Source organism: Microcaecilia unicolor, chromosome 10 (genome assembly GCF_901765095.1).
Source record: "Microcaecilia unicolor chromosome 10, aMicUni1.1, whole genome shotgun sequence".
Taxonomy (NCBI): Eukaryota; Metazoa; Chordata; class Amphibia; order Gymnophiona; family Siphonopidae; genus Microcaecilia; species Microcaecilia unicolor.
Window position 1 is genome coordinate 184,327,778 of NC_044040.1, and position 27,348 is coordinate 184,355,125.

Here is a 27,348-nt window from a genome sequence, read left to right on the forward strand (position 1 = left end):
CGGGAGCCCAGGCTCCCGTGGCTCCACCTAGCTACGCCCCTGGCCCAAACTACCACTGGGCACCTGAGTGTGCACTGCAGTAGTGCATTTTGGCACACAGAAAAAAAGCATTTGTTTATTTTATTTATTTGCTGCATTTGTATCCAGCTCAAAAATAGCAGAAAAAGGCAATAAGTTGTGGGATATGAATATTGATCATGGAGGGGGAGAGGACCTCAGACTCGTGCCATTTTTTGATCAATAAGATCGTAACAATATAGTCACGTTAATGTAATCACTGGTCCTCTAACACCAGGGCCGTGCCTAGGGTCTCTGGCGCCCCCCTGCAGTTGGCCCCACCGGCGCCCCCCCCCGAAAACGATTGCTACACTACCTGCCCTCTTCTCCCCAGATCCTTTTCCTTTTTGTTTAAATTTACCTCTCCGGCGCGCGGCAGCGTAGTGTTAGTGAGAAGGAGGCGGCGCTCCCCCGTCCCGATGTGTCTTCTTCCCTTCGCTCAGTGTCCCGCCTTCTTCTGATGTCATTTCTGACATCAGAAGAAGGCGGAACCGAGCGAAGGGAAGAGACTGACACGTCGGGGCAGGGGAGCGCCGCCTCCTCACTAACGCTACGCTGCCACGCGCTGGAGAGGTAAATTTAAACAAAAAAAAAAGGACAAGGATCTGGGGAGAAGAGGGCGAGGTAAGCATGGTGCGGCGGGGCGCCCCCCAGAGGATGGTGCCCTCCTGCCATGCTTACCTCGCTTACCGTGTCGGCACGGCCCTGTCTAACACCAACCTCCTCCTGAATGTTTCATACATGCGCTTCTAGCATCCAATGGTCCCTTTTCGCCAACTGGGGCTTCATCAGGGAAAGAGAACCCAGCAACACCAAACTGTGGTGTAAACCTAAAGGCAAACGCAAACAACATCCACTTATTCATAAATCTCACCACTTTAAATTGTCGGACCCCAAGATCTCAGCATACCAACTCACCCAGCACCCGAAATCTTACCCAGCAAGCTGTTAGTGACGTAAAGGAAAACGCGCCAACACTACCCACAATTCAGTGGTGATTTAAATCTTACCGTGGCAGAAACGTCACGAACAGCTGATGGTGAACAATACAGATAGAAAAGCATCACATCTGGTATAAAGAACTCCCACTCAAAACATTAAAGAACTAACCCATACAGTTCACGCCATACAAATCTATCAAAGATATACCCCACCATTTGATTACACTCACACCATACTCATATTTCAAACATATATTGGAACATTATAAATTTCAGCTCAACCACGCAGCCCGATGCACACATACCTTCAAATATTGAACATTATAGATTTTTCAAACGCACAGTGAAATGTTGTTTGAGCGCACAACCAGATATCAACACACCCTCATGCCAAAGAACTTTATTGTTCTTCTAATATTAATGCATCCTCCCTTGTGAAAAACCCTCCATTGTATTAATGGCTGCCAATTCTCACACTCGCATGTGAAAATTTGTATCCCACATTTCGCCACCTTTTTGCAGGCTCAATGTGGCTTACATTGTTCCGTCATGGCGATCGTCATTCTGGAGTGAGAGATACAAGTGGTATTACATTAAAGTTCATGATTGACAGAGTAGATTAAGCAGTTAAGTATAAAGAGATCATATTCGGAATGAGAGATAAAGTGGTATTGTGTTAAAGTTCATTCGTGGTAGAGTAGGCTTTGGTAGTTGGGTATAGAGAATTAGATTTTATGCAATAGTGGTTAGAGCACCAGTCTTGCAATCCAGAGGTGGCCGGTTCAAATCCCACTGCCGCTCCTTGTGATCTTGGGCAAGTCACTTAACCCTCCATTGCCTCAGGTACAAGCTTAGATTGTGAGCCCTCCTGGGACAGAGAAATATCCAGAGTACCTGAATGTAACTCACCTTGAGCTACTACTGAAAAAGGTGTGAGCAAAATCCAATTAAATAAAAATACCACCACTTAGTAAAAGGACCCCTGAATTTGTGGCCGATCTGGTAATTTTATCATGTCTTCCATGAATCTTGAAACTAAATTAAAAAAACAAAGTTTCATACCATTGATCTAGATGATGTGAACCCCAAATCCCAAACCTTGTGATCTGTGTTAACAGTTCTTCCCAGTAAATCATTTTTAAATCACAGTTCTAAACGTGCTCCTCCAAGATTTGTAGTCTTCTAGGGATATGTAACTCCAAACGTGAAAGAAAAAAATGTTCACTGACAACATCTGTTTTGAATCTTTGAAAGAATGTGAAACAGATTCAGAGAAGTCCAGTGATATTTTACATTCATTCAGTTTTCAAATATCTCCATTGACTTTTTCAGCTTTGCCTTGAATTTTGTCTAGATTCACCAGGAAATGTCCAGTTTAATTCCCAAGTGGACTGAAAAAAAATCCACCTGATCTGAGCTCAGTTTCAGCTTGTTCATATTTCCTTGCTTTATTCCAGTCTCCAGTGGAGCATCCCAATACCTTGCAGCTTTTCAGTTGTTGCCAGCCAGAGATTTCACATAGATTAGTGAATGGAAGTGTCCATCAACTTTCTCTTATTATCACCCTACTGCCCTTTCACGGTATACCTTCTTGCTCTGGCCAGAGATGATCCAAAAATATTCTCTCTCTCTCTCTCTCTCTCTCTCTCTCTCTCTCTCTCGGGACAGTCGTGGCTAATAAATGTACTAAATTATTTTAGCCAGTCTTAGAAATCTGATGCACTTTTGTATCAAATTATTAGGGCAGCTTAAGCAGCTTTAGTCCACTTTTAAAGGTAATCAATAGAAATAAAACAAAATAAAACATGGAAAAGAAAATAAGATGATACCTTTTTTAATGGACATAACTTAATACATTTCTTGATTTGCTTTCGAAGGTTGCCCTTCTTCGTCAGATTGGAAATAAGCAAATGTGGTAGATGACAGTATATATAAATGAAACATCAAAGCAGTCTAACAGGATGGGGGTGGATAGGTGAGAGGAGGGCGACAAACATAGCAATACAACTTTATGGTTTATAATGGGCTAGAAAACTCAGGTCTTTGTTGGGTGTCAAAATATTCAATCATTCTGACTTCAAAGGTCTTAGGATCCTGTATTGTTTTAAAGTTACCTTTCAGGATTCTTACTATGAAATCACTGGTACAGTGTTCTGGTTTTGTAAAGTGCTACCCCACAGGGGTGGAATCCTGGCTGGCACTGACATTCTTCATGTGATGTCTATGTAAATTAAATCTTGTCTTTAGCATCTGGCTTGTTTCTCCGATATAGCATCCTTCCTTACATTTTTTACACTGAATGATGTACACCACATTGGAAGATGAGCATGTAAACGATTCCTTTATGTTGAATATTTTTCCTTTGTGAATGACTGTGGGGTCCTGATCTGGGTTTTCCGGCCCATTATAAACCATAAAGTTGTATTGCTCTGTTTGTCACCCTCCTCTCACCTATCCACCCCATCCTAAAATGCTTTGATGTTCCCATGCATATCTCCTACCCACCCCACCCTGTTAGACTGTCACTGAAATGCTTTGACGTTTCACTTATATATACTGTCATCTACCACATTTGCTTATTTCCGATCTGACCAAGAAGGGCAACCTTCGAAAGCTAATCAAGAAATGTATTGTTATGTCCAATAAAAAAGGTATGATCTTATTTTCTTTTCCATGTTTTATTTTGTTTTATTTCTATTGATTACCTTAGGGCAGCTTAGAAACTGGTTTCCTAGAGAAACTAGCTGTCTTGGCTTCTGTATTAATTTGATGCAACATTCCCCCTGAACACTGTAGGGTGAATTGGGGGGGGAAGGGGTAAAGGAGCTTACAAGCTCCGCTCAGATCTCGGGAGGTATATGTGTGGCTTGCAAGAAAGCAGCGGGGCAGTGGAGTCTGGAGTGCAAGAGTTCTGTGTGAGCAAACGTCTTACGTTCACAATGACCAGTTTTTGTGTGTCACGGTAACCTCGTTTTTCTTGTTCGCTACACTTCTAAAACTGTAGCTCAAACAAAGGTCAATTCAGCACTTGATTGCAGAAAATTCACTGCACTTTGCCGACAAGTTTCTAGCACATGGGCTGCATGCTCCAGCGATTAGTCTTGCAAGCAAGCGTGCCATGCCACAAACCCCCTTTTTTTTAAATGTACGAGCGGGCAGTTCAACAAAACAAACGCTTGCCCTTTAAGCTTTTAAGGGGATCTTGAAGACCGTACTGATCCCAAGGGCAAACGGGTTTATCTGCTGCAAAAAAGTTCCTCTCTATTTCTATTGTGTACAGGCTTGGGGGAGCAGGGAAAGTGGGGGTTGGATCTTGTGCTTGGCTACATTCATTTCACAGGCACAAGCCGGGAGCGTACAATGGAAACATTTTCTCTTGCAGAGCAAGCAGAACGGTGCCTGCTGGAATCAGCCTGTTATCGCACTTTGCTCCAGCTGTCAGCGTTCATATGCTCAGAGCCTGATTGTATTTCACAAAGTTGCACCCCTGGCGGGGGACGGTGTAAAAGCCAGATCTGCGGGATCCTCGGGATCCTCCGGATCTAAGTACTACCTTAAAGCGCTCCTGCGCTCCTTTGTTTTGACGGCGGTTATTTGTTTTGACGGCCGCACCGATCACCAGTCGCATCGCTGCGAAGCGGAAATACGAGTTGGATCCGGTTTTTACACCGTCCCCCTTTGGATCCGGTTTTTACAACGGACTGAGCACAGTCTTCCTTGGACTTACGTTGTGCTAATTTTTATTCATTGTTCTATATCATACAGATGGCAGATTTCAGTGAGAATATTCTTTTTCCTGATCGGTTCATCTTAAGTGGCTGTAATCTGCCTTGTAAAGCCTGGTGTTCATAAAGACGATGGAATATATAGACATTAAATTGAAGTAGAATTAAACTCTCCTTTTAATGAGTTTCATCTGTTTTGTAGAAGTTTGCCTTTTACATACACAAATGGATTATTTACACCGTCCCCCCCTGGCGGCCTCCAGCACAGGGCAACTCCGCGGCAAATAACGATCGTCTGCGTTCCGGTGTCAAAAGGCGGCGCGTTATTTACTTAGAAAACGTTTATTTGCGCAGCAATTCAGAGAACGCTTGGCAAAGTTCTTGCTCTGGGAGCACTGAAGTGACTGAGTTCTTTTCTCATCACATTTTTACTATCGCTTCTGGGAAGTGGAGAAGAAGCCCTTTCAGGTCAGCAAAGAGCTGCTCGCCTCCTTGCAGGTTTCTTTTCTCTCCCCCTCCTCCCTGACCCCTTGCAAAATTCTGTTGTGTAAGAATCAGTGAGATTGAGCTGCGAAGTGGCCGTGGTTAGTGCTTTCAGCACTTGCCTGGGAGGTGCTTGGCGTGTGTTGGCCAAACCCTTTACCACTATCTTGAGGTGGAGAAACGAGGAGCTGCTTCTTTGCTAAAAGCCCAGGAGGGACTTCCTAGCTCTCTCTCTCCATATACGTTACACCTTTCTTCAACGATGGGATTTTTTGCTTTGTGATTGCTGGGTGATTTCTATTTGCAGTCATCAACAAGGATCTCCGAAATACACCTGGTAAGTTTGAAAGTGGGGATGCCTTACTTCAATATTGAGCTATGCTGGACGAGACTTGGAGCCTTTCTTAAAAGTTCAGACCATAGCTTGATTTCTTTACGCTAGTTGAACAACAGTGAAATCTCATCACGGGGGAGGAGCGATGCCTGGTAGCATAGTGTGGCATGAATGTATTCGTTCGTACTGTGATTTTAGTTTCGTGCTTATAGTCATTTCATGGTGTAGTTTTGGCTCAGCTGAAACTTTTTTCCCTTTTGGAAAGTTTTGCCTCTGAAAGATGTTAGTTATACTATTGTGCTGAATTCAGAAGATCTAGGGACATTAACTGCTCCATTGTAACGTATGGCACAATGCTACATAATAACTAAAATGTTGCCTGAAGTTGTTTATTGTTATTTTGAAACAAGAGTTCGTATCATACCTACAGCTTGACCGAGTTATAATGGCCCGTTCTAGATATTAAGGAGCTGGTAACAAAGGTTTTACTTAATACCAGTAGTGTAAATGCAGTTTAAAGTGTTTTACATGTCCTTTTCATGGTTTATTATTATTATTATTAAATTTTGTTAATTTTACTACTCGGGAAAGTATAATTAGCAGAAAAAAAAAGAAAACAATCTGAACCTTCTTTGCTAGCCACCTAAAAACTGCAGCTGCTCTAATCTAAACTTCTTCAGGGCAAAGATTTTGAACTGTGCCAAACTACAGGGGCTACTTTTCCATTCTCAACAAATCTAGGGGTCCTTTTACTAAGGTGTGCTGAAACATGGGCTGCGGTAATGAAGGCGCATGTTTTGGGCGCACACAGATCCATTTTTCAGCGTGCCTGTAAAAAAGTCCTTTTAAAAAAGTTTTGCCGAAAATGGACGTGTGGCAAAATAAAAATTGGCGTGTGTCAATTTTGGGTCTGAGACCTTACCGCCAGCCATTGACTTAGCGGTAAGGTCTCGCGCGGTAACTGTGCAGTAATCATATATGCACGTAGAATGACGATTACTGCCCGGTTTCCCACCACATGCAGGAAAAAAAAAAATTTCTGGCGTGCGTAGCGGATGTGCATACCGCCCGGGCTTTGCAGTTGCTGGGCAGTAACGCCAAACTGACATGCATTGGGCATGCATAGGTGCCTATGCAGCTTAGTAAAAGCACTTCCTAGATAATAAGCCACACTGACTGTTAACTCATTACTCTGGTTACCTACTTTTTTTAAAACTCTTGTGTAGCATCTGAAGTGTCAGCTCAGATTATCAAAAAGATACATAGAGATTAAGAGCTGGCTGTGTGTTGGAGTACTGTGCAGTCTGTGCTAAAATTAGGATTACATGTATTAATTTACCTCTCTGGCGCGCGGCAGCATAGCGTTAGTGAGAAGGAGGCGGTGCTCCCCCGCCCCGACGTGTCTTCTTCCCTTCGCTCAGTGTCCTGTCTTCTTCTGACGTCATTTCTGACGTCAGAAGAAGGCAGAACCGAGCGAACAGACTGACACGTCGGGGCGGGGGTGCGCCGCCTCCTCACTAACGCTACGCTGCCACGCGCTGGAGAGGTAAATTTAAACAAAAAAAAAAGGACAAGGATCTGGGGAGAAGAGGGCGAGGTAAGCATGGTGCAGCGGGGCGCCCCCCAGAGGATGGTGCCATCCTGCCATGCTTACCTCGCTTACCGTGTCGGCACAGCCCTGCTGCTGTGAATCGTAGTCCTACTAAGATCAGAAGTCACTGAAAGTAGCTTCTGCCATCACTTGTATCTAGTGAAGGATCACAGAATTTTCAGAATTCTGCTAACTCGACTCCCTTTATGTGAGAATTTTTAAGGAAACCATCTTGAGTAGAGAGAGAGGTGTGGTAGCCATGTTAGTCCACTTTTAAAGGTAATCAATAGAAATAAAACAAAATAAAACATGGAAAAGGATTCCACCGCTGTGGGACAGCACTTTACAAAACCAGAACACTGTACTAGTGATTTCATAGTAAGAATCCTGAAAGGTAACTTTAAAACAATACAGGAATGTAAGACCTTTGAAGTCAAAATGATTGAATATTTTGACACCCACCAGACAGGACTTAACAAAGATCTGGGCTTTCTAGCCCATTATAAACCATAAAGTTACTACTACTACTTAACATTTGTAGAGCGCTACTAGGGTTACGCAGCGCCGTACAAAATAACAAAGAAGGACGGTCCCTGCTCAAAGGAGCTTACAATCTAAAGAACGAAATGTCAAGTTGGGGCAGTCTAGATTTCCTGAGTAGAGGTGTAGTGGTTAGGTGCCGAAGGCGACATTGAAGAGGTGGGCTTTGAGCAATGATTTGAAGATGGGCAGGGAGGGGGCCTGGCGTATGGGCTCAGGGAGTTTGTTCCAAGCATGGGGTGAGGCGAGGCAGAAAGGGCGGAGCCTGGAGTTGGCGGTGGTGGAGAAGGGTACTGAAAGGAGGGATTTGTCTTGAGAGCGGAGGTTACGGGTAGGAACGTAAGGGGAGATGAGGGTAGAGGGGTAAAGAGGGGCTGCAGATCGAGTGCATTTGTAGGTTAGTAGGAGAAGCTTGAACTGTATGTGGCACCTGATCAGAAGCCAGTGAAGTGATTTGAGGAGAGGGGTGCTATGAGTATATCAGTCCAGGCAGAAGATAAAACATAAAGTTGTATTACTCTGTTTGTCACCCTCCTCTCACCTATCACTGAAATGCTTTGATGTGTCCATGCATATCTCCTGGTCTCTCACTATCCCCCCCCCCCCCCCCACCCTGTTAGACTGTCACTGAAATGCTTTGATGTTTCACTTTTATATACTGTCATCCACCAACACTTGCTTATTTCCGATCTGACGAAGAAGGGCAACCTTCAAAGCTAATCAAGAAATGTATTAAGTTATGTCCAATAAAAAAAAAGGTATCATCTTATTTTCTTTTCCATGTTTTATTTTGTTTGATTTCTATTGATTACCAAGGAAACAATAGAATTGTGCTTCATAAATTATTTTAGGCTTTCTGCTGGTGTACAGTGGTGGAAATAAGTATTTGATCCCTTGCTGATTTTGTAAGTTTGCCCACTGACAAAGACATGAGCAGCCCATAATTGAAGGGTAGGTTATTGGTAACAGTGAGAGATAGCACATCACAAATTAAATCCGGAAAATCACATTGTGGAAAGTATATGAATTTATTTGCATTCTGCAGAGGGAAATAAGTATTTGATCCCCCACCAACCAGTAAGAGATCTGGCCCCTACAGACCAGGTAGATGCTCCAAATCAACTCGTTACCTGCATGACAGACAGCTGTCGGCAATGGTCACCTGTATGAAAGACACCTGTCCACAGACTCAGTGAATCAGTCAGACTCTAACCTCTACAAAATGGCCAAGAGCAAGGAGCTGTCTAAGGATGTCAGGGACAAGATCATACACCTGCACAAGGCTGGAATGGGCTACAAAACCATCAGTAAGACGCTGGGCGAGAAGGAGACAACTGTTGGTGCCATAGTAAGAAAATGGAAGAAGTACAAAATGACTGTCAATCGACAAAGATCTGGGGCTCCACGCAAAATCTCACCTCGTGGGGTATCCTTGATCATGAGGAAGGTTAGAAATCAGCCTACAACTACAAGGGGGGAACTTGTCAATGATCTCAAGGCAGCTGGGACCACTGTCACCACGAAAACCATTGGTAACACATTACGACATAACGGATTGCAATCCTGCAGTGCCCGCAAGGTCCCCCTGCTCCGGAAGGCACATGTGACGGCCCGTCTGAAGTTTGCCAGTGAACACCTGGATGATGCCGAGAGTGATTGGGAGAAGGTGCTGTGGTCAGATGAGACAAAAATTGAGCTCTTTGGCATGAACTCAACTCGCCGTGTTTGGAGGAAGAGAAATGCTGCCTATGACCCAAAGAACACCGTCCCCACTGTCAAGCATGGAGGTGGAAATGTTATGTTTTGGGGGTGTTTCTCTGCTAAGGGCACAGGACTACTTCACCGCATCAATGGGAGAATGGATGGGGCCATGTACCGTACAATTCTGAGTGACAACCTCCTTCCCTCCGCCAGGGCCTTAAAAATGGGTCGTGGCTGGGTCTTCCAGCACGACAATGACCCAAAACATGCAGCCAAGGCAACAAAGGAGTGGCTCAGGAAGAAGCACATTAGGGTCATGAAGTGGCCTAGCCAGTCACCAGACCTTAATCCCATTGAAAACTTATGGAGGGAGCTGAAGCTGCGAGTTGCCAAGCGACAGCCCAGAACTCTTAATGATTTAGAGATGATCTGCAAAGAGGAGTGGACCAAAATTCCTCCTGACATGTGTGCAAACCTCATCATCAACTACAGAAGACGTCTGACCGCTGTGCTTGCCAACAAGGGTTTTGCCACCAAGTATTAGGTCTTGTTTGCCAGAGGGATTAAATACTTATTTCCCTCTGCAGAATGCAAATAAATTCATATACTTTCCACAATGTGATTTCCGGATTTAATTTGTGATGTGCTATCTCTCACTGTTACCAATAACCTACCCTTCAATTATGGGCTGCTCATGTCTTTGTCAGTGGGCAAACTTACAAAATCAGCAAGGGATCAAATACTTATTTCCACCACTGTATATGTAATACAGACAGAGGTTCTTTTTGCAAGTATGTCCATTTCACACTACAGATGTCTACCACGTAGAAATTCTCAGACCCATCAAAGTTTCAAATGAACCAGTAGGAAGAAGAATGCTCCTGCAATAGAGAGAGCATATTTACAGTAAAGATAAATAGTGTAAACAATAACTGCTACCTGAAGATTTCTCCGTAAATAAAATAATCCTTGGTAAACATGCAGAGAGACACTCACAAAATTGATATATTCACAGACGCAAGGAGAGTGAGGTCTGGTCGTTGCTTAACAGTGACACTTACTGGCTGTGCACACCAGACCCCCAGGGGTCTATGTCGGAGATGAAAAGTCTTAGAAAAGTGATAACTCCTCCTCCTCCTGGAGTTTTTTTTTATTTTTTTTTTTATTTTGCATTTTCAAAGTTATACAAGCCAGAGTTCAAACACTACAATTCTCCAAAGTACATTAACTGGTCAACTCGTCAACATTGCCAAATTCTAACCAATATCAATAATGTATCTTCTGCCATAATTCCCATGCCCCCCTCCCTCCCAACTCCCCTATTTCACTCTTCTGCAGATTATGTGGCATTAGGCTCCTGGAGTTTTTATCTTTTCCCCAGACATTCCTTTTTTGGTGCACATTTGTACGCTTACAAGAACCGTTTTGCACATGCAAATCAACTGTGCACGCATTAATTCATAGGTGTATGTGCACAAAAGTGATTTTTTTTTTGCACACACTTTTTAAATGTTAGGCACCTGCATGAACTCTGCATGCTCACAAGTGCACACCCCCGCCGGTTAACTTCAAAAAGAGCGCACGTGGAAACTTAGCCTCATTAGGAGACTGTTCCAGCTGAGCCGGGAGTCCAGAGGAGTAGGAAAAATATTTCCAGGCAAATAAGAATCAGCCTAGCATATGCAAAGTCAAAATCTTAGCAAAGCCCAAAAATTCTTTAGGTCATTTCATTATCATTGATTATTTCTTTATTAGCCTTATCCTTTTCATCATAAAATACATATTGATCCTGGAAAGGAAATGCTGTACTCTGGTTTACGGAGTTACGCTCCTGTATAAGTGAGTACGTAGTCTCAGAGGTATCACTTTCAACGGGTGAGAAGTCCGGGACTAATGCAAAAATGTAATAGAGACTATAGGAGTGGAGTAAAGGCCTAATCTAGCAGGAACAGCAGTAGACAGAGACTCAGGGTTCAAATCCTGGTTTCTCCATCTGACACTCTCTATGATACGGAGCTAGTCTCTTTTGCCTCAAGCTCAACTTAGATTGTATAGCTGTAGTTTATTAGATTTTCTATCCCGTTTGGCCACAATGAGATCACAGCGATTTACAATATAAAACTTTAAAAAACGAAAAGAGCTAATAAGCTCTCAAAGGCAGGGACCTAGCAACTCTGCAGTACAACAATGAGTGAGGTACTTAGATTTGCAGATGATACAAAACTATTCATGGTTGTTAAAACACGTGTGGACAGTGAAATATTGCAGGAAGACCTTAGAAAATTGGAAGACTGGGCATCCAAATGGCAGATGAAATTCAAAGTGAACAAATGCAAGGTGATGCACACTGGAAAGAATAATCCGAATCATACTTACCTGATGCTAGGGTCCACCTTGGGGGTCAGCATTCAAGAAAAAGATCTAGGTGTTGTTGTAGATAATATGCTGAAATCTTCTGCTCAGTGTGCAGCAGCAGCCAAAAAAGCAAACAGGATGCTAGGACTTATTAGGAAAGGGATGGTGAATAAGACCGAAAATACTATAAAGCCTTTCTATCACTCCATGGTGCATCCACACCTTGAGTATTGTGTTCAGTTCTGGTCGCCGTATCTCAAAAAAGATATAGCGGAATTAGAAAAGATTCAAAGAAGAGTGACTGAAATGATAAAGGGGATGGAACTCCTCTTGTATGAGCAAAGGCTAAAGAGGTTAGGGCTCTTCAGCTTGGAAAAGAGACGGATGAGGGGAGATATGATTGAGGTCTACAAAATCCTGAATGGTGTAGAACGAATAGAAGTAAATCGATTTTTTACTCATTCCAAAAGTACTCCTAGTATTTTTGGAAAGCGTAAAAAGATGCTTCACATCTACCCGTTCAACTCCACCCATTATTTTATAGACCTCTATCATATCTCCCCTCAACCACCTTTTCTCCAAGCTGAAGAGCCCTAGCTGCTTTAGCCTTTGCTCATAGGGAAGTCGTCCCATCCCTGCTATCATTTTTGTCGCCCTTCTCTGCACCTTTTCTAATTCCACTATATCTGTTTTGAGATGTGGCGACCAGAATTGAACACAATATTTGATGTGCGGTCGCACCATAGAGTGATGCAAAGGCATTATAACATCCTCATTTTTGTTTTCCATTCCTTTCCTAATACCACCTAACATTCTATTTGCTTTCTTAGCCGCAGCAGCACACTGAGCAGAAAGTTTCCACGTATCATCAACAATGACACCTAGATCCCTTTCTTGGTCTGTGACTCCTAACGTGGAGCCTTGCATGACGTAGCTATAATTCGGGTTCCTCTTTCCCACATACATCACTTTGCACTTGCTCACATTAAATGTCATCTGCCATTTAGATGCCCAGTCTCCCAGTCTCGTAAGGTCCTCTTGTAAGTTTTCACAATCCTCCCGTGATTTAACAACTTTGAATAACTTTGTGTCATCAGCAAATTTAATTACCTCACTAGTTACTCCCATCCCAGCACAGACCCCTGGGAACCCCACTAACTACCCTTCTCCATTGAGAATACTGACCATTTAACCCTACTCTCTGTTTTCTGACTTTTAACCAGTTTTTAATCCACAGTAGAACACTACCTCCTATCCCATGACTCTCCAATTTCCTCTGGAGTCTTTCATGAGGTACTTTGTCAAACACCTTCTGAAAAATGAGCTTGCGGAGCTATTAGTAATATGTAATTTATTCATAAAATCGAGCGTGGTACTGGAAGATTGGAGGGTGGCCAATGTAATGCTGATTTTTAAAAAAGGTTCCAGAGGAGATCTGGGAAATTATAGACCGGTGAGTCTGACGTCAGTGCCGGGCAAAATGGTAGAGACTATTATTAAGAACAAAATTACAGAGCATATTCAAAAGCATGGATTAATGAGACACAGAGGCATATTTTCAAAGCACTTTGGGAGGCTAAGTTCCATAGGTTTCTATGGAACTTTGGGAGGCTAAGTGCTTTGAAAATGCGCCCGAAAGTCAACATGGATTTAGTGAAGGGAAATCTTGCCTCACCAATCTACTACATTTCTTTGAAGGGGTGAACAAACATGTGGATAAAGGTGAGCCAGTTGATATTGTGTATCTGGAGTTTCAGTTCTATCAGTACTCTGGGATGAATACCATCCGGTCCAGGAGATTTGCTACTCTTCAGTTTGTAGAACTGCCCCATTACATCCTCCAGGTTTACAGAGAATTCATTAAGTTTCTCCAACTCGTCAGCTTCAAATACCATTTCTGGCAGCGATATCCCACCCAAATCTTCCTTGATGAAGTCCGAAGCAAAGAATTCATTTAATCTCTCCGCTACGGCTTTGTCTTCCTTGATCGCCCCTTTTACTCCTTGGTCATCTAGCGGTCCAACTGATTCTTTTTCCAGCTTCCTGCTTTTAATATACCTAAAAAAAATTTTACCATGTGTTTTTGTCTCCAACGCAATCTTTTTTTCGAAGTCCCTCTTAGCCTTCCTTATCAGCGCTTTGCATTTGACTTAACATTCCTTATGCTGTTTCTTATTATTTTCAATTTGTTCCTTCTTCCATTTTTGGAAGGATTTTATTTTGGTTCTAATAGCTTCCTTCACCTCACTTTTTAACCACTCCGGCTGTCGTTTGATCTTCCATCCTCCTTTTTTAATACGCGGAATATATTTGGCCTGGGCTTCCAGGATGGTATTTTTGAACAGCATCCATGCCTGATGTAAATTTTTGACCCTCGCAGACGCTCCTCTGTTTTTTTTTTCACCGTTCTTCTCATTTTATCATAGTCTCCTTTTTTAAAGTTAAACGCTAACGTATTTGATTTTCTATGTATACTTCAAAGCTAATATCAAATCCGATCATATTATGATCACTGTTATCAAGCGGCCCCAGCACCATTACCTCCAGTACCAGATCATGCACTCCACTAAGGACTAGGTCTAGAATTTTTCCTTCTCTCATCGGCTCCTATACCAGCTGCTCCATAAAGCTGTCCTTGATTTCATCATGGAATTTTACCTCCCTAGCATGCCCCGATGTTACATTTACCCAGTCAGTATCAGGGTAATTGAAATCACCCATTATTATTGTGTTGCCCAGTTTGTTTGTTTCCCTAATTTCCTTTAACATTTCCACATCCGTCTGTTCATCCTGGCCAGGCAGACGGTAGTACACTCCTATCACTATCCTTTTCCCCTTTACACATGGAATTTCAATCCACAGTGATTCCAAGAAGTGTTCTGTTTCCTGCAGAATTTTCAATCTATTTGATTCAAGGCTCTCATTAATATATAATGCTACCCCTCCACCAATTCGATCCACCCTATCACTACGATATAATTTGTACCCCGGTATGACAGTGTCCCACTGGTTATCCTCCTTCCACCAGGTCTCAGAGATGCCTGTTATATCTAATTTTTCATTTAGTGCAATATATTCTAACTCTCCCATCTTATTCCTTAAGCTCTTGGCATTTGCATATAGATATTTCAAACAATGTTTGTTGTTCCTATTTACATCATGCTTAGTACTTGACAATATTAATTTGCAATCTTTTGTCTGATTTTTAATCTTATTTAAGGACACCTGGAGGGGCATAATCAACGCGAACGCCCATCTCCATGGGTGTCTATGTCCGAGAACGGGTACGTAAAGGGGCGGGACAGACCGAATTTTCAAAAAAAAATGGGCGCCCATCTTTTTTTTCGATAATACGGTTGTGCCCTGCAAATGCATCGGATCTGTGCAGATTTGAGCTGGGCGGTTTCGTTTTTCAGCGATAATGGAAACCGAAGGTGCCCAGCTCAAAAACGAACAAATCCAAGGCATTAGGTCATGGCAGGGGCCAGGATTCATAGTGCACTGGTCCCCTTCACATGCCAGGACACCAACCGGGCACCCTAGGGGGCACTTGTAACAATTAGAAAAAAAAATACCTCCCAAGTCCATAGCTCCCATCCCTTGGGTGCTGAGCCCCTCAAATCCCCCCCAAAACCCACTGCCCACAACTCTACACCATTACCATAGCCCTTATGGCTGAAGGGGGGCACCTACATGTGGGTACAGTGGGTTTTGGGGGCGGTTTGGAGGGCTCCCATTTACCACCACAAGTGTAACAGGTAGGGGGGGATGGGCCTGGGTCCACCTGGGTGAAATCCACTGCACCCATTAACAACTAAAATAAACATACAGAGCAGTTAATTCCACCTCAAAGAAGTGGCTTTGCCTGTTATCTGCCATGCATGGTGACCACTTTTTCTCTGCATCCAAAAGATGCTGGGAATGACAGAGGTTTTGCATTTACCGTGCACTAATTTTGGCAAGTACCCAGCAACAACTGTAAAACATTATCATAAATAGGAACTTTACTAATTCAGGTGTTTTGGGAGTGTAAAGGGGACATGAAAGAAGAGTGCTGGAGGTCCCCAGTAACATAGTAAATAATGGCAGACAAAGACCTGAACGGTCCATCCAGTCTACCCAACAAAATAAACTTATTTTACATGGTATGTGATACTTTATATGTATACCCGAGTTTGATTTGTCCTTGCCTTTCTCAGGGCACAGACTGTAAAAGTCTGCCCAGCACTGTTCTTGTACTAAAAGTTCTGAAGCTAACGTTGAAGCCCCTTAAAATTTACACTCAAGCCCATCCCTATTTATTCAGTTACATTCAGGGTGTACACCATAGAAGTCTGCCCAGCACTGGTTTTGATTCCCAATTACCGGCGTCACCACCCAATCTCCGCTAAGATTCCATAGATCCATTCCTTCTAAACAGGATTGCTTTGTGTTTATCCCACGCATGTTTGAATTCCATTACCGTTTTCATCTCCACCACCTCCCGCGGGAGGGCATTCCAAGTATCTACCACCGTTTCCGTGAAAAAATATTTCCTGACATTACTCCTGACTCCGCCACCCTTCAACCTCAATTCATGTCCTCTAGTTCTTCCACTTTCCCATCTCCAGAAAAGGTTTGTTTGCAGATTAATACCTTTCAAATATTTGAACGTCTGTATCAGGTCACCCCTGTTTCTAGGCATGTTACTAATGCTTGAAATAATTTTGTGAAAATTGGCGGAAGAGTTAAAAGGTTATTAGGGTGGGACAGACTGACACTATCTTTTGAGGTCAGTTTCTTTAATGGAATCTATGCAAAAATTCTACTAAAAAGGCTGATGTCAGGCAAAAAGAATATTTAAAAAATTCCGTCAGTACCCTATCTAAACTACAATGTAGCAGTTTGGAAATTTTCTTCATTTATAATCTGAAATTAGTTTCAAACGGCTTTTAAAATTGCAGAATTTAGTACAATATTTAAAACTAGTTTGGTAAAAATTTGAAATGAAGGCTGTACTTTATCTTGTATTTATTCTGCTCCAGATAGAAATAACCTGTTACTACACAGTACATAGATGTGTTGTTGTGACATAAAATCCCCCAAGTTACTCATTGCTGAAGGATTAAAAGGCTCCTCTGATCTTTGACATCAGGCTAATTGAAGGACCCTGTTTATTTCTTTGCAAAGCACACAAGGGTTTCAGCTCATTTGCTTTCTGTAATGCCTCTGAAATTTAAAACCAAGCATTAGGAATGGACTGTTGTTTGCAGTGACATAGAAATGTCAACCAGCTATTTCTAAATAGAACACTTTAAAGATTTTGGGGTGGTTTTTTTTTTGAGGACCATCAGAAGGCTTGCTCCAGTCATAATTTATTTTGATCTATCTATAGTTATATAGATAGATAGATATCTTCAAAGTATATTCAAAAAGACTATTTTAGATATTTAGAGAGTATGTATTTATCTCAAAAATAAAGAATATTTCTCAGGACCAGCTTAAAGCTGTGTTAGGGTAGTGGTACCAAGAACATATTAAGAGACAAAGATAAATTCTTCAAAGTCCAACTATCCAAAAAATACATCAACTCCTTATATATCATTTAAAATTATGTGTCACCATAAATACGTGACGAACTCAGTGTAACATCTCACACAGACAGCTTCCAAGATAGGGGCAGCGCTATTTTCTCTTCCTTTAACCTAATCAGCTGACATACCAAGCCTATAAATTCAAACTAAAGACATCCAATCAAGTTCTTCATTAAGTCCCCCTGGCAATACCGTTTTTAATTCATAAATCTATTTTTGCTCTTTACAATTGAAAATGTTCTTTCATAATCCACTCCCTCCCTCCCACCTTTGGTTAAATTGATCCATAATTCTCTAACGTAGATCTAAAAGTGAATGCCGTTTCTCCCGTTAGTGGTTTACCAGTGGGGCTTCTTCCCTGTTAGTAACTAAGCATGTCGATACTTGGAACTTAGTGGGCAAATAAGGCTGCATAAAAAGCAGTAAATTACGTAACGCTCCGGTTGCAGATATGCTAGAATCTATATTTTACAATGAAATCTGCTGCTCAAAAAAATGACTCTCATTAAATTATATACCCTACAATCCACTGTTTAACAGGAAAAAAGGCCTCAAAGAGCTTACAGATCTTTAATATGTCTGTCAAAGATGTATCGGATCAAAACACAGTAACGTAGTAGATGACGGCAGAAAAAGACCTGCACAGTCCATCCAGTCTGCCCAGCAAGATAAACTCACATGTGCTACTTTTTGTGTATACCTTACCTTGATTTGTACCTGTCCTTTTCCGGGCACAGACCGTATAAGTCTGCCCAGCACTATCCCCGCCTCCCACCACCGGTTCTGGCACAGACCGTATAAGTCTGCCCAGCACTATCCTCGCCTCCAAACCACCAGTCCCGCCTCCCACCATCGGCTCTGGCACAGACTGTATAAGTCTGCCCAGCACCATCTCCGTCTCCCGCCACCGGCTTTGCCACCCAATCTTGTCTAAGCTCCTTAGGATCCATTCCTTCTGAGCAGGATTCCTTTATGTTTATCCCACGCATGTTTGAATTCCGTTACCGTTTTCGTTTCATCATCGGCCAAAAACCTTTATGATGTAGTGTATTTCCTGTCAGTGTAACTTATCACTATTATACTGTTAAACAGTGGATTGTAGGGTATATAATTTAATGAGAGTCATTTTTTGAGCAGCAGATTTTGTTGTGCATAAAAAGCAGGCCTATCTTTGCCCGCTAAGGGGGGGAATTCTATATATGGTGCCTAAAACATCCACGTGGAAAACATTTCCACCTAAATATATTTAATAAGCAGCACCTAGATTTAGATGTAGTATATAGAATACGCTTAGTTGATATCCTAGCGCCTAAAACTACGCACCTCCTTTTACACCAAGAAAAACATGGCGTATATCCCGGTATGTAGATTTAGGCACAAAGGGCCATATTCTATAACTACTCGTACAAATTTTGAAATGCCCACAAAATGCCCATTTCCCTGCCCATAACCATGCCCCTTTTTGCCTGCGTGCATTACATTTTAGGTGCAGTGTGTTACAGAATATGTTTAGTGAGTTGTGCACGTAAATTCTAATTATTACCAATTAGTGCTCATTATTGCTTCTTAAGTGCTGTTAACAATGCTGATTAGCTTGTTAAGCCAACTAAGTTACGTACATTGTTAAAGAATACGCTTAGATTTTGGCGCAGATCTCTATATAGAATCTAGGGGGAGGGGTAAGCCATGACTGGTTAAGTCTGAATATTGACTTAACCGGTTATGCGCTAGCCGGCATTGAAAAACCTGGATACTCAATGACGGTCACCGGAAATGATCCAGTGTTGAATATCCAGGTAGAAAGCCAGTGGCGGGCAGTCAAAGCGCTGCCAGCTGAATATCAGGTGGATACTCTCTAAATATCTAAAATACTCTTTTTGAATAACAATTTGAAGATATATATAAAAAAATTATAAGGACCTATGAGGAATTATGACAGATGTTCATAGATATAAATTATAACTGGAGCAAGCCTTCTAATGGCCCTCAAAAAAACCTTTAACTGTATTCTATCTAGAAATAGTAAGAGTGCCTACTATCCAATTAACATAGTAACATACATAACATAGTAGATGACGGCAGAAAAAGTCCTGCATGGTCCATCTAGTCTGCCCAACAAGATAAACTCATATGTGCTACTTTTTGTGTATACCTTACCTTGATTTGTACTTGTCCTTTTCAGGGCACAGACCATATAAGTCTGCCCCGCCTCCCACCACTGGCTCTGGCACAGACCATATAAGTCTGCCCAGCACTATCCCCGCCTCCCTACCACCATCCCCGCCTCCCACTATTATCTTGCAGGGGGAAAGTGAATTGAATTGCATGCTATTTTATTTATTTATTTATTTGAATTTTGTTCACACCTTTTTCAGTAGTACCTTAAAGTGAGTCGTATTCAGGTATACTGGGTATTTCTCTCTCCCTGGAGGACTCACAATCTAATGGTCCAGTGATCAGAAGCAAACACAGGCCCTAGAGACTGTTAGCGCCATACTAGCGCCTACATTTCCTACCGCCCCATGATCAGAGCCCCCCGAGCGCACGAAACAATGTGCTCATGGGCTCTGAATGCAATTAGCATGCAAATGCATGCAAAACAGGACTCTTTGCGGAAGTGGCAAGCAAATGCGTGCTAAACCTATTCCTCCCCAATGATCATCAACCAGAAAAAAATGGCCAAACAAAAACAATTTAAACAAACATTTCCAGAACCAACACAAGAAACAACACAAAATGAATTTTTTCTGGCTTTTCATCCCTACAAAATGATGTGATATACCAAGAAAAAAGCGCTGATATGAATTTTATATCATGGGTGGGGGAGCAGGCGTGTAAGCTAAGTGAGCAGTAATTTCTTTTGCTTGTTAAATAGAAAATTGAGAAACTAGTGTTTATTTTAGATCTCATACCAAAATATACAGCATATCAACTTTGCAAAATCGACTCATCCATCTTTATGTCTCATTATGAATTTCTGTTAATTTCTGGGGAAACATTTTATCTGTGTTCAGTGCAGGCAATTATTTTTTACTGAGATTTCTTATTTTTCAGAATCAAGGTTATGGGCAGGTCAGAAAGCCTGATGGATATAACTGATCCTAATTCTGCAAAACCAAAGAAAAAAACACGATGGAGTGCCCTGGAAATAGGGCTCACAGCAGTAGTCATTCTGCTAACCATCCTGACTATCACAATGATCATCCTTTATTCAACTTATGATGGTAAGTGCATGCTTGTGCCCTGCACCACAACAGCGGGATTTAATCAGTGCTTAAACAATAGTAAAATATATTTTTAACAATTCAAATATAAGGGCTCTTGTACCAGGGGCGTACCCAGACCTCACGGTGGGAGAGGGCCAGAGCCCAAGGTTGGGGGTACATTTTGAGTGCCGCCCCACCGCCCCACCGCCCCCCCCCCACCACCTCGCCTCCTCGCCGCTCCCCCTGCAAAAACAAATACCTTTGCTCACGGGGGTCCCCAACCCCCACCAGCCGAAGCCTTCTTCAGCGCCGGTCTCCGGTGCAGCCGCGTTCGCTGCCCTGCTCTTCTTTCTTCTTGCTCCTCCTGTGCACGCTGACGCTAGCATCAGCGTGCACAGGAGGAGCGAGGAGCAAGAAGAAGGAAGAGCAGGGCAGCGAACACGGCTGCACCAGAGACCAGCGCTGAAGAAGGCTTCGGCTGGTGGGGGTTGGGGACCCCCGTGAGCAAAGGTATTTGTTTGTGGGGGGGTGAGGCAAGGAGGCGAGGCGAGGTGTGTAGGTGGGGAGGGGGGCAGTGGGGCGGCACTCAAAATTGGCCCCCTTTCACCGTGAGGTCTGGCTATGCCCCTGGCGCTAACCCAGCAATAACTGGGCAGCGCACAGCGCTGCCTAATTACTGCCGGGTACGCCCCCTGTGCTAAAAAACAAAAAATTCCTAGCATACAGCCCAGAACTACCGTTGGGCTCCTGCAGTAGCTCTGAGTTAGGGCCGATTTGTCAGGCACCATTGCTTCGGTAGTCCTACTGCAGCTTTGTAAAAAGGGACCCTATGCAATTAGTGCAGAACACGCTTACTCTCTCCCTCCAGACATGCCCCAAGCACAAAGAATAAATTCTATATTTGAGCATGTGGGAAGCGCACGCTGATCCCGCGGTAGTCCTTTTTTACCTTGCAATAAGCATGTGTTAGTGCTTGCAGCAGCTTACTAAAACAGTCTCAAACTGTGAATTGGGAAAAAGATTTATGAAAGAAGAAAGCGGTTAGGGATTATTTGCAACTAAGCGTCTGTGTGGGTGTAAAAGGGAATTCCGTGGGGCTGAGAATGGCCTGTAAATTCTCATCAAGTATGAGACACACACTGGAAAGTATTACTGAAAGACATTTATTCAGTGTTCTAATTCTGAAAATGGCATCATCTGTAATAATCCTTGAGTGACATGCTTTTGAATTGCGTTATCGAATCAGTGGTATATGGACACCTCTTAAACTTCAGCTGTTTACAGCACACACTTCACTGTGCTTTAAGGTGCTGATTGACTTCCCTTTTCCAGTGGTTACTCACTGTACAAAGCAAGAAAAAAATACTCTCTATATATTTTGTTATTATTCTGTTCTGTTTTTATGAACACATCTATATAAACTATAAATCATAACTGGAATTGTAATAGCTAAGAGCCTCTTTTTCAGAGAACACAGACTTACAAAGTTACATAGGTTACTATTGGGATCGTTTTCGAAAGAGAAAAATGTCCAAAAAGTTTCCAAAACATCCAAATCAGTATTTTTGAAACCTGTCTTGCAGACATATATCTATGCATTTCATCTGCAGTGCGTCCAAATCTCAAGGGAGCAAGTTGTAGGTGTTTCGGAGGTGAGATTAGGGTGGGCTTACGACGTGCCTAACACTTGGAAACTTTGCAGCCGTAATGGAACAAAACCAAAACACCTCTGGGCGAAAACTTCAATGTTTTGGTCTAGACCTGTTTTTCTAATGAATAAGACACAAAAAGGTGCCCTAAATGACCAGATGACCGCTGGAGGGATTCAGGGATGTCCCTCAATGGTCACTGACCTCATCCCACCCCACAAAAATGTGAATAAAAATAGTACTCGCCAGCCTCTATGACATCCTCAGATGTTATAGCCAGGTTCATTAGAGCAGTATGCAGGTCTCCGGAGTAGTGTAGTGGTGGGTGTATTGCACTGTAGGCAGGTGAACCCAGGCCCACACCTCCTCCTACCTGTTACACTTGTGGTGGAAATTGTGAGCCCTCCAAAACTCACCAGAAATCCACTGTACCCACCATAGGCGCCCCGTATAAGAGGCTTGGGGAGGCTAAGCCTCCCCAGCCCAATCTTGACGTTCCCCTGGCTGCTGCTCTCACAAACGCAGGGCTTGCACAGCAGCCAGGGAGCTCTCCCATCGTCCCTCCTTCCTTTCTGCTCTCTCCGAACGGCAGCCCTCCTTGCCCCCCCCCCCGCCGCACGTAACCCACACCCCCCCGCCAGGGCCCACCCAACACCCCCTCGCAATTTACCTGCCCTAGGTCCCTGATTCCCTGCAGCATTCTTGTGTTCACCCGTACCCGTCACCTTCAGCGCTGCCATTCATTTTCACAGGCAGCCTCGCTCCCACTCCCCTTTGCCGCGTCCACTCCTCCGGCTCTCTCTGATGCACTTCCTGTTAAACAGAGAGAGCCGGAGGAGTGGACGCGGCAAAGGGGAGCGGGAGCGAGGCTGCCTGTGAAAATGAATGGCACCGCTGACGGCGATGGATATGGGTGAACACAAGAATGCTGCAGGGAGTCAGGGACCGAGGCACCGCCGGCGGGAGGACCGAGGCAGCATGCTGGCTGGTGGCAGGGAGACAGTGGGAGAGACAGGAGCACAATTATGGAGGTAAGCACTGCCCCTGGCCCCGCCCTCAACCCCACCCTAACCCCACCCCCTTTAGCCTCCCCAAACAGTTGGGCCACCGACCGCCTATGGTACCCACATATGGATGCCCCTTTTACCCATAAGGACTATTTGTAGCGGTGTACAATTGAGGATAGTGGGTTTTGGAGAGCTCAACAGACAAGATAAGGGAGCAACAGTGAGATGTGTACCCGGGGGCATTTATATGAAGTCCACAGCAGTGCCCCCTAGGGTGCCCCATTGCTCTCCCGGGATGTCTGGGGGTCCAGTCTACTAAAAATGCTGACCCCTTTTACATCCCAATGGTTTGATTTTCGGTGTGTTTTAACTTGTGCAGTTTTTCTTTGAAAATGGTTTAAAAAGATAAATGCACCAAGCACAAAAACCATGTGTGGAGGAGTGGCCTCGTGGTTAGGGTGGTGGACTTTGGTCCTGGGGAACTGAGTTTGATTCCCACTTCAGGCACAGGCAGCTTCTTGTGACTCTGGGCAAGTCACTTAACCCTCCATTGTCCCATGTAAGCCACATTGAGCCTGCCATGAGTGGGAAAGCGCAGGGTACAAATATAACAAAAATAAAATAGATACTATTGGAGAGTCTACATGGAATGTTGCTACTATTGGAGATTCTACATGGAATGTTGCTATTCCACTAGCAACATTCCATGTAGAAGGCTGCGCAGGCTTCTGCTTCTGTGAGTCTGACGTCCAGGCAGCTCCTTGTAACTCTGGGCAAGTCACTTAACCCTCCATTGCCCCATGTAAGCCGCATTGAGCCTGCCATGAGTGGGAAAGCGCGGGGTACAAATGTAACAAAAAAAATGTTCGAAATGGTATTTTCGAAAAAAAAAAAAATGATAGACATTTTTCTTTTTTTCAAAAATGGGTACATTTCCTATTCAGCTTTGGGACGTTTACTGCAAAACGTCCAAAGTCTGACTTAGACGCCCTATTGAAAATGCCCCTCTGTGTAACTTTGTAAGTCCATGTGCTATGAAAATGAGCAGCATAGTTTTCTACAATAGCAAATATATTCCACTTTTACCCTGTTCATTAAAAGGTTATGTTATAGTCTATATCAGTGATGGCGAACCTTTCAGAGACCGAGTGCCCAAACAGCAACCCAAAATCTAATTATTTATCGCAAAGTGCCAACAGGGCAATTTAACCTGAATAACAGAACTTTAAAAGCATTTGGCATGCTTTTGAATAATTAATGTGATTTTTGCTGTTGCACGCATGCTGATAACTCCCTTCCCCTCCATCCATGTGCATCTCCTTCCTGTCTTCCCTTCCCTCCCCTCCATCCGTCCAACAATTGCCCTCCCCACCATCCATCCATACCCAGCGATTCTCTTCTCTCCCCTGCCCTCCCGCTCCCATCCATGCCCTGCATGTAAATCTTTTTTTTACCTCCGTCGAAGCGGCCGCGTCTTTGAAAACCCTGCCTGTCTCTAGCCTTCCCTATGGTGTCAGAAGACGGGACTGACTCTGAGGGAACGAACTCACGAAGGGAAGGCTAGAGACGGGCAGGGCTTTCAAAGACGCGGCCGCTTTGAAGGAGGTAATCAGCGCCGGCGGGGAGGACATGCGAGGGGATGTTGGGTGGGAAGGCCTGGAGGGAAAGTGGCTATGCCCCTGGTGACGGCGCGTGCCATAGGTTCGCCATCACTGGTCTATAGACTCGTTATTTAACAAAATGAAAAATGTAATGAAAGGTTCTTTTGTTTCATTAGAAGAAACAAAATAATCTTCCCTATGCAGTTCAATGATACCCCCACCCCAGAAATTTCCAGTGCCTCTGCTAGCTCCCTTACCTTCTTCTATGTCCCCTGTGCCTCATATCGCTCTTACACCATCCATAAGCCATAAGGTTGCCATAGTTGAAATGGGACAGCCGGATCCCATTTTTAAAATGGCACCAGTTGGCCCTGAGGTTGGTGCCCGCTTGTTGCACAGAGGTAATACTGTAAAATAGACAGAGAACAAAATGTCAAGGGGTTCACAGCTGGCCTGGCATTATTTTGAAAATGGAATATGGTGAGGCAGAAGTGACTGAAAATGGATTGTGCCCCATTTCAACTATGGGAGCCCCATGATTGGGGTAAGTGGAGTCTAAGGGGACATCAGGGAAGGACAGGTGGGCTCATGGGGCACAGCATTTATTTGTTTTGTGATGGGAAGGACATGGTGGTTCAGCAGCTTTGGTGCAGTTTCTTGCAGTAGTAAGAGAGCCCAGAGGGGTTCAATGCAGGGGCATAGCACAGGCGTAGCAGGCCCCCAAAGATTAAGCCCTGGCCCCCTCTACTTTGGAACCCCCTCCCACTGCCGACCCCCTCACCACCACCGCCGCCAGATACATTTGCTGGTGGGGGTCCCCAACCCCTGCCAGCCGAAGTCTTCTTCAGAGCTGGTCGACTCTGGCGCCTTCGCTGATGGATCTGTTTCTGACTCCTGACGTCTTGCGTGCACATCCTGCACGGGGTTACCACGCAGGACATCAGGAGTCAGAAACAGTGAAGGAGCCGGAGCCAACCGGCGCTGAAGAAGACTTTGTCTGGTGGGAGTTGGGGACCCCTGCCAGCAAAGGTACCTGGTGGCGGCGGTGATGGGGAGGGGTGGCGGGGGGGCGGCAGCAGGAAGGGTTCCAAAATGGCATGGGGGTCCAAAGTGGTGGGGGAGATGGGCTAAACTGTGCCCCCCCACCTCGGGCTCTGGATCCGCCTCCTGCCGAGGTCTGGCTACGCCCCTGGTTGTACTGTTTTTATAGGGGAGGAGGAAAAAGGAAGGATTAAGCCCTTCATTTCATTGTATTTTTCTTTTCTTTTTTTTTCAGTTTGGATGTTTATTTCATTTCTCAAGCCCAAACAAATAAACTTCAGACAAAATTAATGAGACAACAGAAAGGGACAAACAAAATGAAAAACCAAAAAAAAAAACCCCAACAATTTTTCCTTTGTACACCTCTGTTATTTTTATAGCCTGTTGTTAAATCACCTTCCTTATATCAAGTTCAGTGAAGGCAATTTACAAAATAATCACAAACTCAAAAAATACAATACATTTTAATAATGATATACACATATAAATTAAAACCAAATTGTTTTGAAAACATGCTTATTCTATAAACGTGGATCTGAATACATATTTCAATTGATGTTAGGATGAAAAGTATTAGGGTGATCCTGGTTATAATTTTTCAGGCAAGAGGGATGGAAATCAGGAGTCTGACAGGACTGGGGGGGTTTGCTCCATGTGTATGTGCAAACTGTGGATATGTGTGTTTTAGTTCTGGATGAAATTTCTTCTGAATGATACAAATAGACTGAAATACAGAATACCTTGTGATTTGCCTGTTAAAGCATCTTGTTATAGGCTGACATTAATGTACTAGTTAATTAATCTTAATCTTTTTTTTTAAACTATAGATGGTGTCTGTAAGTCTTCGGACTGTGTAAAATCAGGTATGTGGGTTCTAGTCTTTCGGCTAAAGCACATGGTCACCCTTTCACAGAGCTGCCAAGGAGGCTGACCTTCTGTGTGGGAGATTTAAGGTCCGCCTACCTTGCTCATAACTCCACCCAACCACACCCACAATGCCACTCAGCCCCGCCCACAGCAACACCAGCGGAAGCCTCACCTTTAGGAGAGGCCTTCTTAAAACATTATTTCCTGCTGCCGCGGAGATGACATTTTAGGAAGGCCTGTCCTGCTGCTGCTGGAAGGGGAGACCGCTCAGCGGGAGATCCCAGCTCCTAGGCGGGGAGTGTGGGAGATGACCCACAAAAGTGGGAGACTTGGCAGATCTGCTTTCAGTGGCTCATTGCAAACAGGGGCTCTTACACATTTCTTAAAAGTGTACCTTTCAAACAGGTCTTGACAAATTTCTTTGGATCCAGGAGCCACCAGATGGGAGTGGAGTGAAAAGAAATAGGCCAACTCCTGAGAGCTCTTTTGACCTTCCTGTCCATCCCACTAGTCTTTCTCTCTCTCTCCAACCCAATCTCATTCTTAGCAGTCCCTCTGACTCTCTCACCCCCTGTCATATCCCCAGCAATCTCCCTTCTCTTTCTGAATCCCCTACCCTGTCCCCATCAGTTTCCCTCTCTTTTGTACCCCTCTCCCCCAAACTCACCTGATCCTTA

The 27,348-nt window shown here is 43.8% G+C and overlaps 1 protein-coding gene across 2 annotated transcripts in view; it reads left to right on the top strand.

Annotated features, from left to right (window-relative positions):
- Window positions 1-4,958: 4,958 nt before the first annotated feature.
- The window catches only part of MME (membrane metalloendopeptidase), a 123,226-nt gene continuing 100,836 nt past the window's right edge, over window positions 4,959-27,348 (top strand). Inside the window, exons 1-3 of one of the 2 annotated variants that reach the window (XM_030216120.1) lie at window positions 4,959-5,191; window positions 20,355-20,524; window positions 26,632-26,667. In XM_030216120.1, coding sequence (XP_030071980.1) covers window positions 20,365-20,524; window positions 26,632-26,667 — 196 coding nt within the window. In that variant the 5' untranslated portion in view covers window positions 4,959-5,191; window positions 20,355-20,364. Of the gene's footprint in view, window positions 5,192-5,214; window positions 5,544-20,354; window positions 20,525-26,631; window positions 26,668-27,348 lie in introns of those variants that run through there. The other variant, XM_030216119.1, reaches the window with a different exon arrangement.